Source organism: Limulus polyphemus, unplaced genomic scaffold (assembly GCF_000517525.1).
Source record: "Limulus polyphemus unplaced genomic scaffold, Limulus_polyphemus-2.1.2 Scaffold2437, whole genome shotgun sequence".
NCBI classification, from domain to species: Eukaryota; Metazoa; Arthropoda; class Merostomata; order Xiphosura; family Limulidae; genus Limulus; species Limulus polyphemus.
In genome coordinates, this window is record NW_013668047.1 from 110,774 (window position 1) to 124,886 (window position 14,113).

Here is a 14,113-nt window from a genome sequence, read left to right on the forward strand (position 1 = left end):
TTGGTAAAAAAAAAAAAAAAATTAAAAAAAAAGTATATATACTTGAAGCAAAAACAAAAATCTATCCCATGTAAAAGTCAGTGTGTGTCACGTCATGCTTGATTTCTTGAAAAATGCACTTATCCAGATGGAATAGATTAATTATTGTCTGCACATTAAGATTTTAGTGACAGGCATGCAAGGGGACCATGATGGGGGAGGGGTGCTGTGAAACCTTATAAGTGTAGTGAGTGTTGGTATAATAAGCCTAAAGTAAAGACAGTGTGAGATCACCTAGCCCAGAGCCAAATGCATAAAATTTATCATGAAAGTAAAATTATCGTTTCAGTTTTAAACTTAAATCATTTCTAAATTAAGATATTTTCTGTTATATCTCCAACACTTTTATTAAAAAATAAACCTCTTTAATCAAAGGAGACTCTAAATTAAGAAATCAACAAACATTTTACCAGTTTTGTTGTCTATACATTTCATTTTATACTTTTAGTACATGAGACTAAGAACAATACTAGGTTATACTTTTGTTGCTAAACGGCATGACATAAAAGCCATTGTTGGAATGTAGTGTTACCAAAATGCACTGGCTTTCTATATATTAGAAGTTGTTAGTATAACTGATTTTTACCAATAATTATTCTATGAATATGCCACAAATTCATTTCATGAATGACCTTAATTTTGATTGGCTCACAAAGGAATTTACTGATGTTTGATTGCCTCGAATGCACTTTTCTGCCTCTTTGTTGGTCAAGCTTGATCTATTTCAGGTTAGGGTATGCTATGGGGTGTGGGTTGTAGTACTTGCCCCGTCATGTTTCTATACGCTAGTTCTAAATAAAATGTAGTCAAATTATAATATATTTCTTTGTTTTATATCAATATCCTATTAGCTAGAAGTATGTGACCTGTTTTGTTACACATATCATTTTTAGAATTGAAATACTTGGAGCTACATTCTACATATGTTTTAACATATTTGAAGGATAATTTTATTTGTGTGTGAAAACAGCTGTATGGCCATCTACATCTAACCCTGAAAGTAAAAAAAAAAGCTTTAAACCACCTTAGTCTGAGAGTTATATGACTATTTAAGTCTAACTTTGAGCATCAAGAAAACACTAAAGTCTTTTATAGTTGGCATAGCAAATTTATTGTTAAAATACTCACCTGCCTTCATACTTTTGTTCAGTCATCAGTTTTAAACTAGGTGAAAAACTTTCATCAGTCCTTCCATGAGCTGTGTGATTAGTCATCAAGATTGTGGTGCTTGTGTGTGTTATGCTACACCAAACAAAACAGTGCTGATAATTGTCAGGGTTGCTACATATTCAGCATTCCTAATGTTACCACATTTGTAGAGATTACACTGTACCCATTCACATGTGGCCTTATTGGATAGAATATAATAACATTGTGAATATGTTACAAAGACAATTTTAAACACTTTTTTTTTTTGACAACCCTAAATTAAGAAAATGCAGGGTATTCCTACTTTACTTTTGTATCTTTTCTTCGTGATATGCTCTTCAGTTTCAGGTAACATTGAATGGTGTCATACACAACAGATCTTGTGACTATTTGATTTATTGTTTTTTCACACTTGTACAAGAACAGTCTCTCTCATCTTTATGTAATTTGTGCATTTGTTTCATTATTACTGATCAACTTAATGTGATGTGTGTCTGTAGCTATATTAAATATCTTAGGTGGGCCATGTTACATGTGCATTTAATAGGGCATTATCTATTTAACTGCTGTACACAATTTTGCCAATATTTTTTCATTAGAGTTCAGGTTGCCTTACGTCAAATAGCAAAATGCTACCCATTTTAATATGTATGTGGTACATATCATGCACTATTTAGCTCCAGAAACAAAATATGCATTCTATCATAAGAAATCGAAAATACAAGATAAATGCACAAATTTATGAATCTCACCTGAATAAGAATGGCATGTAGTGTTGAAGTTTCTTTTTATGATAAGAGTGAAATTATTTATATCAAACCTAAACAAATAATAAGTATAGTTGCACATAAGCCCACATTTGAACCATACTTCTGAAATATACAGACACTTTTCATGCAAACAAAATACTGTTGTAATATTGTTCTTTTGTTGTTGTTTTTTATTTAATTATCGAGTTTAAATAATTAATAAAATCCTGTCCATGTAAATGAAAATAAATTAATTTATTTCTTCCTTAATGTGTTTTTCATATGCTTTCACTGTACACATTTATAGGCAACATTTACAAGTGATACTACTACCTGCACTACACTAACATAAGGAATAAATTTACTTTTACCACTTCATGGCTGAAATTAAAAAAGACACCGACTGATTTGCTTTACCAGATAGAAACAATTTTACTATCGTCACAGTCTTCACAACTACCTGGTATTTATAATCTACCCTCAAATGTACTAGAAAACGTGACATCAAATCTGCTAGAATTTTCTAGGCCTGTTTTAGTGCCATCATTATGGCCTACAGGTCCCTCTAACTAACAAACAAATTACAACATTAAAAACATACAGCTTACAACAGTAATTCATGTAGCATTCTTAATTAATGTCTAATCATTGATCCTAAAATTATCAATAGTTACACTAAATTGTTGAATTTCTGTTCACAAGTTGTTGCCTTAAATGAAGAAAAGAACCTGTGTTTTACAACAGTAGTACTTGATTGTGTACACAGCTTGTATATTACTGTTTATTTATTTTAATATGGATTTTTATCATATCAACAGTTTAATATTCTCTTAACTGAATTTTTGATGTTATTTTATATTTGATGTAGGCACAAAATTTCATTCATGGTCAGAGTTCATTTCAGGATTTGAGTAACGTGGTTTCCTTCTCACGTGATACTAATTCATATGAGCCATAAGGTGACTAAGGCTGCTAGCAGTTTGCAGAAGTTATGGAGAGGTTCTATTCATCAGAAAATATTAAATATTTGATGCATTTTTCTGTAATCTGGATCATTTTGAGATTATATGGGGTTTAAAGTCCATTTTACTTCACCATATAGTAAAAAAACATTTCTATGAAAGTTCTTTCAGTCTTCATTTTGACCCTGCATATAAAGAAACTGATGTATAATTTCATGGCAGAACATGTTTAGTCTACAAATATAATGCTTAATGAATGGTCTACTTTAATGGTGCTAATACAAAAAGTATGGAGAACATGAAAACATCATAATTTTCACATCAAGAAGTGTAATATTTAGTTATGTATAAAACTATCGGTACTTTCAGTGTGCCATGTTGAAGTGAATACGAAGCAAGATGTTTCATTATTCGAAGATGAGTAATCAAGCAAAGCATCTGAAGTAATAACAAAAAGCTAGAAAGTGTTGCTTCTAAATTAGGAAACAGAAATTATAGAAAATAGATTGCCAAAAGAGATAATAATACTTTTTTTTAGTTGACATTTAGAACCTTGGAAGCTGTAAGACAAAAAAGACAAAGTTGAATAGTACATTTTTAGACACCATCTTCAACAAATCACTGTTTGAGCTAGAAATAAAGAACAAACTTGTACAAATACCACAGATTTGCAGCTTTGTTTTGTACATTGGCAAGTTTTATGTATTCAGGTGGGAAGATATTTCTACTCTGAGTAAAAATTACAATTGTAGGAACAAGAATTAGGATTAGAAGACTGGATTTTGTTTATCAAAAACAAATGTTTAGAAAATATATATCAAAAAGAAAATTAAAAATCCTAACATTTCAGTTATAATTTTATTTTGCAAGTGATTTCAAGAGTGAAATCAGACAATTTTAAAACTTGATGTCATTTGTTCTAAGACAAAACATGGGTATTAGACTGAAAAGGGGCTTAGCAACCTCAACCTTACTAGTATATCCAATAATGCATCATAATGAAAGTGTATGGAATTGACCAGGAGTTTGAGTAAATCATTCAGAACAAGATTATATCAATTTGTGATGCAATATTTATAACTAATCTTCTGCTGAATCAGCTATTTTGTTATTGGTCATTTATAATATTACCTTGTCTGCGAATTCCTGGGTAAGTCTTTCAATACACCTGGTAGAAAGTGTATGTAAAAATGATGGTATAGTCATCCTGGAATGAACTCTGATGGTTTTACAAGAGTTTAAAATGATTAGTTCTCCAGTCTTTGATTAAGAAAAATCATAACACTAAAAATATTTCTTTTTTTTTATCCTATAGAAAATTCAGTGTTAATTGTGACCTTAGGCCTACATCAAACAGAATAATGTTTTTAAGTGGAAATATTTGATGCAGTTGAGTAATCATATGTTTGTATGATATGTTTATGTGTACATTTACTAGTTTGGAAATAATAATCTAGAGGAAGACAAAGCAAGTTAAGCTACTGTTTGTGGTGATTGAAATATAACTTTTATTTTTTATTATTATTGTTTATAATCTAAAACATTTAAAACAAATGAAGTTTCTATAAGCCTCACATAAAGTACATCAGAACTGATTATGTGCTTTTTTATGACTGTGGAAATATCAGTAAATCTGAAAGAAAAAAAAGAGGAATTTACTTTGCTAGTTTTAAATGGATTCAGATTTGTGAATTGCATTTATTACAGATATAACCTGAGCCATTTAGAACAGTGGTGTCGAGACCAGAAAATGCAACATTCTGAGGTCACAGAGACACTCCAACCAATAGTTCAGGCATCACAGTTGTTACAAGCTCGAAAGACAGACGATGATGTTCAGAGTATCTGTGACATGTGTGACAAGCTGACAACATCACAGGTATGGGTAAACTTGGTTTCTTGAGGAAATTAATTTCACCATTAAAAACAATTCTACCAATATGAATGAGATAGAATGTTTGACTGGAGTTAGTTACCAGTAGCTACTTTTCATCATCTATGGCAGTGATGAGAAGGTGTGCACATACATAAATTAATACTCAAGTGAAATAGCTCTAATATAATTTTAGCTAAGTTCACTATAGTCACACGTGCTGTTAAGCCTAACTCTCACCATAAAAATCTTGTACTTCACAGTCAACATGTAGATGAATTTTAGGTTGTGGATTATTTGCTTTTGGCTTGTGGTATTACAAGTGTTAAAATTAATTCAACACTTTATTTTTAAGTTGCTTGAATGTAGGTCTGTTTTACAATTTTTATAGTTTTTCCAGACTTTGTTAGTTATTAAATAGTGTGGTAATTCAAGGATAACTCTAGCACGTGTGCTTGACTTTGCAAATAAGTAGAGATTAGAGGACCTAGTAAGTGGAAGGACAGATGAAGTGAGATGTTGTAGGTGAAATGAAAGAGAAGTTGAAATAAAAATGAACACTTTATTGATAAAGGAAAATAGGATGATGGTTAATTTACTGGAGGTTGAACTATTGCTTGGTTATTTAAATTTGAAATGAAAAAAACAAGACTTGTTAACTAGAAAGGAAATAAACTATAGTTAATGAAGGTTAAATATAAATAAACTTTATGGAAGATGATGTTCGACCTTGCATGATCAGCATATTTTGTGATAAACCATAATAAAGGATGACAAAGCTACACAGTGAGTTGTGTTTCTCTTGAAATCAGAAAGAAATCTGTAAGTACCAAAGCTGAATTTACAACTCCCCTTTCTATAGCTAACCAATCAAAGTATTGGATCACTGGAATTCAGAAGTATCTTTGCTTCATGTGACAGTTGTAGAACAGTCCTAGGTACACAAGGTAAAGTAGGTTGCAATACAGCTATTATATGAAATAGCAGATACCTTCTTTGACCAGATCAAGGGTTGAATTTAGCACATAATCTTTATAAGAATTTGAAAATATTGTAGATGTGAAATGGATACTATAGGAGAGTGAAATGTATCCTCTTTGCTTACTACATTATCACCACGTGTGTATGTGTAAACATTCTTCTCCTTAATAGTCTCAGTTGTTCACAAACTCTTTTAAACTTTATCATAATAAAGCATATTTATTTAAAGTTTCCTTTAAATAGTTAATTATGATGAAGGCTGAGTTTATTGTTAGGTCAGAATGGCAGTGTAAGAATTATGATTTTGTTGTAGTTAGCTGATTTGTTCACTTTTCTTGTTATACAAGTAGCATATTTGTGAGAAGGACAAAAATTGTTCTTCACTATAGATTATCAAACACTGAGGAAAAAGATAAACTCAAGAAGCAATACTTTGTAACTTTTATGAATTGCTTGGTATGAACAATAAGCTTTCTTCCAAACTGAAAATCTAAAACACAAAGGACAAAAAGCCAAAATTACACAATCAAAACCACAATGTGTTTATGTTAGGTTTCTAAACATCAAACTGCTAGGAACATGCTATATATATATATATATATCAAGAAAGCACTATTGAAATGTAGAAAAGTATCAACTAGATTGTGATAGATATCATGAAATATTGTGAGCTGATAAGAAAGAAGGACTTAATCTTATTATGTAGCCAGATTATTATTCATCTATTTTTTTACTTAGAATATCTTTTGGGTAAGTAGAATTGCTTGGTGAACAGATAATAAAAACTACTTAAGCTTAGATACAATGTTCTAATAGGAGCATACATGAAAAAAAAATCAGCTTATGACAGGTTTGTTCTACTAAACAAAACTGTAATATGAGCATAGTTCTTGTAAAGTATTGAGTTAAGAATGTTTATGAACTACATCTTGCTGCAATTATAAAAATGTTAATTATCTTATATTTTGTATATAGAATTACATGAATACTGAAAATGTGCTTTATTAATTTTTTTCTCTTTTGTAGTTAATTCTCTTAAGAGGTATATTTTTACACATTGAAAGTTACTATGTATTATAGAGTACTTTAAAACTGGATACTATTGATTGTTTTGAGAATTTAGTACAGAAGTCAAATTTTAGTTTACATGATGGTATTGGACTTAATTTTGGTTATAAAGGCAGATCAGTTTCTGAAGAATTTGCTTTGTATCTTACCAAATTTGGACTAATACTCAAGAAAACAGCCATTCAATTTAAGATAACTAAGTTTTCAAAGTATAACTATAAGGTACAAAAAGTTATCTACTAAAAGTAAATGTTGGATAGGTAATAGAAAATATTTTTAATTCTTTTAAGAATAATTCATTAGTTTTGAAATCATAGCTATTAATTTAAATTTGACTAACAGTCTCTAGCTAGTCAACATTTATTTAATTTTTCACCAAACAACAAATATACTGTTTTGTTTGTAGATCATCAAAATCCTAAACTTGTACACTCCGGCTGATGATTTTGAGGAAAGGGTTCCCATTTCCTTTATTCGTAAAATACAAGAATGTCTGCAAGCACGTGATCAAGTGTCTGATGAGACAAAACAAGTGCAGCCTGCTGGCAAGGCAACTCTACTATTAGACACCAAGTATGCTTTCCCTATTAGGTTTCCATTTAATCCATCTAGCGTAAGGCTTGAAGATGTGGTCATTCCCGAAGCTCTGAACCTGTCCATGTTGAAAAAGGTTTAGCAAGGGACTATTGTGGTTAGTTAGAGCCTAATGAAGTTGTACAGAAAGGTGTCACTAATGTAACATAGCTAGATAATGTGTGTGTGTGTATTTATATATATGTATTACTCTCTTCTTTGTTTTATGGTTATGTTTAAAAGAAAACAGCATCACTTTATCACTTTTTTTACTGTTTAAAATTTTTGCTTATAGTACTTAATCCATTTTAGAGAGTGCAATACTTACACTCTTCAAACTAGTTGATGACATGAGTATAGGATATATATGCTATTTTGCCATGGTTGATTTCGGCAGCATAATTTTGGTTGATATCTGTCTTAACATTTTGTGCCAAAGCACTCAGTTCTATTGTAGCTGCTTGCACTTTCAGTTACCCCATCATTAGAGAAATGTGGATGTTATTTGTTTATTTATCAAACTCCATAGAACTTTTGAATTGATTGCTAATTCGAGCATAATTTGATGTGATAGAACGATTTCTATTGTAAAGGGACTGAAAACTTAAATTATACATTAGTGCATTAGGCAAGAATGGTTTTGATGGAAAACAGTCAAACTAATTTCTGGCATTAGTTCTTAACTCTTTAATTTCAGTTTGTCATTTCATCAATAAGTTGCATAATAATTTTAGAGGAAGGTAGAAATACATGATTTGGTAAAATTAAAAAAAGGAGTTATGCTCTATTTTGTTCACTGAAGATTTACTTGTGAGAAGATAAAACGTAAGAATACTTTATGTTTTTATTAAATATAAACATTTAATTCACAATAAAATGACCTTTATTGACACTTTATGATAAAAAGTTGGCAAAAATATAAGTTTCTAATACTACCTGATTTTTGTTCTGAATATCTTTTACATTGTTTGTCTATAGCTTTGTGTAGTAGTCACAATTTTTGTTTATTAGTTGTGGTGCTGTATTTATTGTTATAACAAACAAACTTATATTTAGATATTTCAGTCCTTGTCACTAATTATGTCTTTATTAGAGTAACAAGTTTACTATTTACATTCCTTTGATTTCTAGTACATTTATGGCCAAGAAATGGGCATTGTACTAGAATTCTACCCTTAACAAAAGAATTTCAATACAAAAAAATTTTATTAACTTGTACACAAGATAGTTTTTTCTTTGTGCACTCATAACTTCATTTGTGATTAATAAAGTAATATTATTATGTAATGATATTCTAATTTCATAGGCATGACCTGTTATTTACTTTCAAGTTCATTTGTTTTGTTTTAAATGAATTAATTTATAAAAAAAGAAATACACCATTCCAAAAATGTTAAGTAATTTTTTTTTATTTATATGTTATGTTTTCTAAAGTTTTTGTAAATGGAAGGTTTGTTCATAATAAATTAGTGATAATCTATTGAAGATATTTATTCCAGATATGCTTTTCCTTGTGATTTTTCTAATTTTATGTGGTGGGATATGATTGTAAATTAACCTTAATTTTTGATTCAAGTAAGCCATTTTAATTTCCTTGGTTTTTATAGACTGCTTGATACAAAAGATTGAATAGCTAGCTACTAGAAAAAATGTTTTGGTTTCTTTACATCTTTTACCAACTCTTTTTAACATTCCAACAAATTTCAGTGATATCCAGGATCTAATTGTAGGATAAAATAGACCCAAATAGATTGTGTAATTATTACAGAATGAATGTATGTTTGTTTCTCCAAGGAAGCTGGTAATGTGGTTTACTGCCATAAGCAGAAAGACTAATATTTCATAAATATGTTCTTATTACCAAACATTAGCTATGCCCCTCTTTGTTTTCTTTGACACCTGTAATAAAAGTTTTTCTCTTTTAAGATAAAAGATTGAAACTTATATATGTAAATCCAAAGTGTATAATAACGTAAGGAAGGATTTTTCTGCCTGAGCATGTGGAAACTAAACAGTATGTATGGAAACTTGCCGAAGAGCTGTCATCTTCACAAACCTAGACAACTATTTTACATATACAGCCTAGATTAGGTGGTAATATGTTAACATTATTATAATTTAGATAACTCCACTTTTCTCTGTGAGTGAATTTTGTTATTTTAACTTAATTTCCTAACAGCCAGTGGATGCTTTATATAAACTAGATTTTACAGTAGTGTGAAACGTGTAACTTGCCTTTTTTATCATCTTGTGGCTTCCTTCTGTGGTATTACATGTGTTTTTAAAATGTGATTGTAGATTATTAGCTGCATGATGTATGTAGGACATGAAAAAGTCATTCTACTGAACTTCCTGAAGAAGTATAGAAACAGCATTAAAACCTGTACGTTATTCTCACATTGACAAAATTCAAAAATAAAAAGTTTATTATCTTAAAGGCTTTTTTTTTATCAGAATCCTCATGAACATTTCTTGCCAAATTTCTTAAGCATAGTTTGCACTTGAGAGTGGTAAAATGTGCCTCTAGTTTGTAGTGTTTTAAAATTATAAGTACTTTATTGGTGTCAATTAAACTTACATTTTTGTTTTCATCTTTAGAGTGATGTGTTGTTCCACACAAACTATTTATATTGTTCCACAGAAAAACAAAGATACTGCTTATGCTGACTTGTACTCTTCTGAAATTGTAACCTAATTATATTGATCTAATAGCAAAGTGATAAAAGTAATATTTATCTCTGCTAACCAAATCTTTAGCATAATCCATCTTCAGGCTTGGCTATGAAATGTTTAGTTAAGCCTGAAGATGGGAATCACCAAGATGGATAATAGCTGAAAGTTCACTAGAAAGCTGTTTCAAGCTAAAATGTTTTGATATTTTAAAGATTGGAACCAGTTCCTCTTGATTTTATATAGTATTATATAATTTGAAAAAAATTAACCTTTAGAGCATGACATGAATTAATTTAGTGTGTGATATGACAGATGACATAAAAATACAGTTTGGGTGTGTGATTTCTATAAATTATTGTCTAGTTATATAGAAGTAGCAGAATGTTAAAGAAAGTTGTAATGATTTTTTTTTTCTTTTTTGAGTTATAAAAACATGTTACAGCTTCCTCAGGAGCAATCAATGACCTACAGTTTGACTGGAAAACATTACCGGCTAGTTTGGAATATTTATATGAAATCTTGTAAGCATAACTTGAAAGATGTTACAGGATTAGATTGGGATGTAATACAAAAAATTTAATGTCTGGCTTAATTTTGGATGTGATGTAAAGTTAACTTGAATGTCTTATGAATGCAGTTTGGAACATGTTGATGCCTTAGTAGGGATATGATACAGATTTAATTTGAATGTCTTATCATCATAGTTTTTAATGTAATAGTCTTGAACATGAATCTTTTTACTGATAGATTTCGAATTTTACTTTAAAACGTATTTGATATATTGTTCCTAGAATTTTGATGAAATTCTTTTTTGTGACATGATACTAGGCTAGTTTTTATAAAATAATGTTGAATATTGTGATCATAAAGTCAATGATACAGGAGAATAAAATTACCAATTTCAATTAACTACAAATATACAACTTAATCAAATTTAAAGTTTAAACAAATTACATTAAAACTTAAACCTGAGTGATTTTGTCATGATATAAATTAAACATAATACATTTCTTCTATACTTTGCTCAAACATTTGAAGTTTCGTTTCTATTTGAAATTCATGTTCTTATTACATGGATAAATTTACACAACTGATGTCTGTACATTTTAAAAAAATAATCATTTACTTCTCATATACCAGGTACTTACCTGACAGCACTATTGCTTCCATTTGAAATTTAGTTTTCATGTAAAAGGATGTTTTTATTTCATATTGTGATTATTCAGAATTTTTCAGCTATTTTTGTCATAGATTATTGAAACACATTGGTGAAACAGCAAACATTTTATGGTTGCTGAAGTTAGTAATTATGACAAAATGCACTATTTTCATTTCAATGTGAGAAATATTTGCAGGTTGAATTACCAGATGACAAACACACACACACACATGGATGTCCAAGCTTTGATCACTTTTGTTTGATTTTCTGAATTTTACAGTTTATAGTTAAAGTGTAAAAACAACATGTATTCTGGCTTATAAGCTTTAGGTATCAGAATTGCTAATTTGAAAAAGAAGGCCTAAATTGTGGTATATCATTAGTAGAAGCTCTGGGTCTAGAATATGATGAACAGAAACTCTGCACTAGCAGTCACTTCACCCTCACTCCATAATGTGTATCTTTACAAAATGTCTTTTTGTATTAATTCCAGAACAACTGATTATTTATGAACAGTTAATACTGTCAGGAAACTTCTAGCAAATTTAAATTGTGATATTTATTTCAATATTGGTGTAAGTTCCTACTTTAAGGGCTGGAAAATTATCTTTATGATCTTCAGTTTCTTTTACTCTGTTTTATTACTGGCTAACAATATTATGTTCAAATTGGTGCTTTCTAATGCTTATTTAACTTTCAGTTTATTTAATATCATGTAATAATGCTTTTGTTAAGTACTTTTTTTAAGTTTGTTTAAAAAAAGAATTTTTGTCTGATTTCACATTTTTCTTTTATTTTAAGTTAGTAATATCAGGTTTTGAGACAAAATATTTTGTTTAGATTCGGTGAGTTACCATAAAAAAAAGTACATGTGTATTTGTAGTGGGTATGAAAAACATTCCATGGATGCTGAAGAGCTTAAGTAAAATTTTGGTCTTCATTTTCCACTTGACATGAACACACTTGTTACAAACTACTCTGAAATGTATGTGTGCTGTTGTCAAATATTGAAGTATATAAATCTTCACACTTACCAGAATCTAATCTCTTGTTCTAGACCAACCTATATATTTCAGTTATACTTCTAGCATCATTATTTTTCAAGTTTCTTCTGAAAACTGACTTTTTTGAGCTAACCATCATATTTGTATACTTTATTCTATTATTAATTTGAAGTGTTATTTATAAGTATTGTATTATTCCAGTTTTATAACATTCTTTCTTAAAGGAACCTACTTCCTATTATTTAACAAAGCTTGTTTTGTTGTTAATAAGAAATGCAATAAATTAAATGACTTCAATAAATTTCCTTTATTTAGTTTCAATGATTAACCTTTACTCAGAATCTTCTTACCACTATGTGATGGGTTAATGATTTTTTTAACATGTAGTTTTATTGCATAAACTGTAAAATGTAGATCTCACAGTTATCTTGATGATCTCAGTGGGTGTTGTCATTTTCTGTCATCTCTTGGATGTATTATACTGTTAAAAGTACATCTGTCCTATGATTTTGCTTTAAAAGCCAAGATATTACTTTTTTAAGTGACTAAAAATTGCCTTTTAATTTTTTATATTTTTGGGGGGGTTAATAGTATTAGTTTGAATAATTATTTATTTAACAGTAAAACTGTTCAGTATTTTCTAATAACTCAAAACATGTAATGATTTAGTTATTATGTTTTGAGTATAAGTTATTTTACGGTTTGTGCCTAGCTTTGGTTATGTGTAGCAGTTAGTAAAAAACTACATTAAATGGAACAAGTTGTTAGAAGCCTTGATATTGGAAAAAACTAGTTTCAACCCATTTGTGCATCCTCTTCGGTCTGAAGACAACATGTCTAATATCAAGACTTCTGACAGTTTGTTCCATTTACTGTGACTGGCTTTTCACTAATTGCATACTAGGCTTTAATTTGTAGATTATTTATTTTAACATCTGTATGTAATAGTGATTAGAATTTTTTTTTAAATGCTGTTCAAAGTTTTCTTCAAACACATCCTTATACAAGATCTACATGGTTACCACATCTTTAACCATCAGTGCAATAAACTAGCACTATGGGTACGATGTATCTTATTACATTAATTCTGAGATATAAAGATACATATTACTCATGATTTTGATTATTTAAAACTGTAAAATAATTGTATACATATGTATATTCAGGACACTGAAAGTCAGCAAATATAGAAAAAAATGAAATATTCTGGCTTTCTGTACACGAAGAAAACATGAACTACTGCATGTTTTAAGTTTTTTTTTTGTTCAAGGCAGTGTTTTTTAAGTTAACACGGACACTAGATACTTATCATTAATAAAATATTTCTTGTGAAATTATCATTCATTAGCTTAAGTGATATTCTGTTTGTTATGAAGAAAGTAATATAGTATCTCTTGAATTGGCTTTTTATAAAGACATTAATATTCACTCTAATAGATAAAATATGATCAGGAGTAAAGCTAATTTTCAAACTAGACAGTTCCACTTATAATCTGTTTAATATTTATTTTTGTTGTACATTTAAAGATATTATAAGACAGAACGTAAGTCTTACTCAAATGCTTCATCATATAAAATATCAGTTTGGTAAAAAGGGGGTAATAGAATTTTAATATGCTCTTGAAAATGCTAAGTTGTTTTATGCAGATAAAACTCAAACTACTTGCATAATAAAAAAATGCTAGTCTATCAAGATGGACTGATACTGAATAGTAATATTTTGCAGATGGTCTCTACAACATTTTATGTTTAATGTTCTCTTCCAAAAGTGTTTGAGAACAGCCTATTATTTCCAGTTTCAGCCAAATGGCTGTTTCAGTTTAAATTTCTTGTTCTAAATGATAAAAAAATACTTTGAATAACAAAACTTTTCTGAAATTCTC

General features: G+C 29.3%; 1 protein-coding gene across 2 annotated transcripts in view; it reads left to right on the forward strand.

Moving 5' to 3' along the window:
* Positions 1 to 9,831, forward strand: part of LOC106466952 (unconventional myosin-Va-like) — a 110,169-nt gene extending 100,338 nt beyond the window's left edge. The window contains exons 40-41 of one of the 2 annotated variants that reach the window (XM_022395048.1): positions 4,607 to 4,778; positions 7,228 to 9,831. In XM_022395048.1, the coding sequence (XP_022250756.1) occupies positions 4,607 to 4,778; positions 7,228 to 7,497 (442 nt within the window). In that variant the 3' untranslated portion in view covers positions 7,498 to 9,831. The remainder of the gene's footprint in view (positions 1 to 4,606; positions 4,779 to 7,227) is intronic. The other variant, XM_013927267.2, reaches the window with a different exon arrangement.
* Positions 9,832 to 14,113: the final 4,282 nt, after the last annotated feature.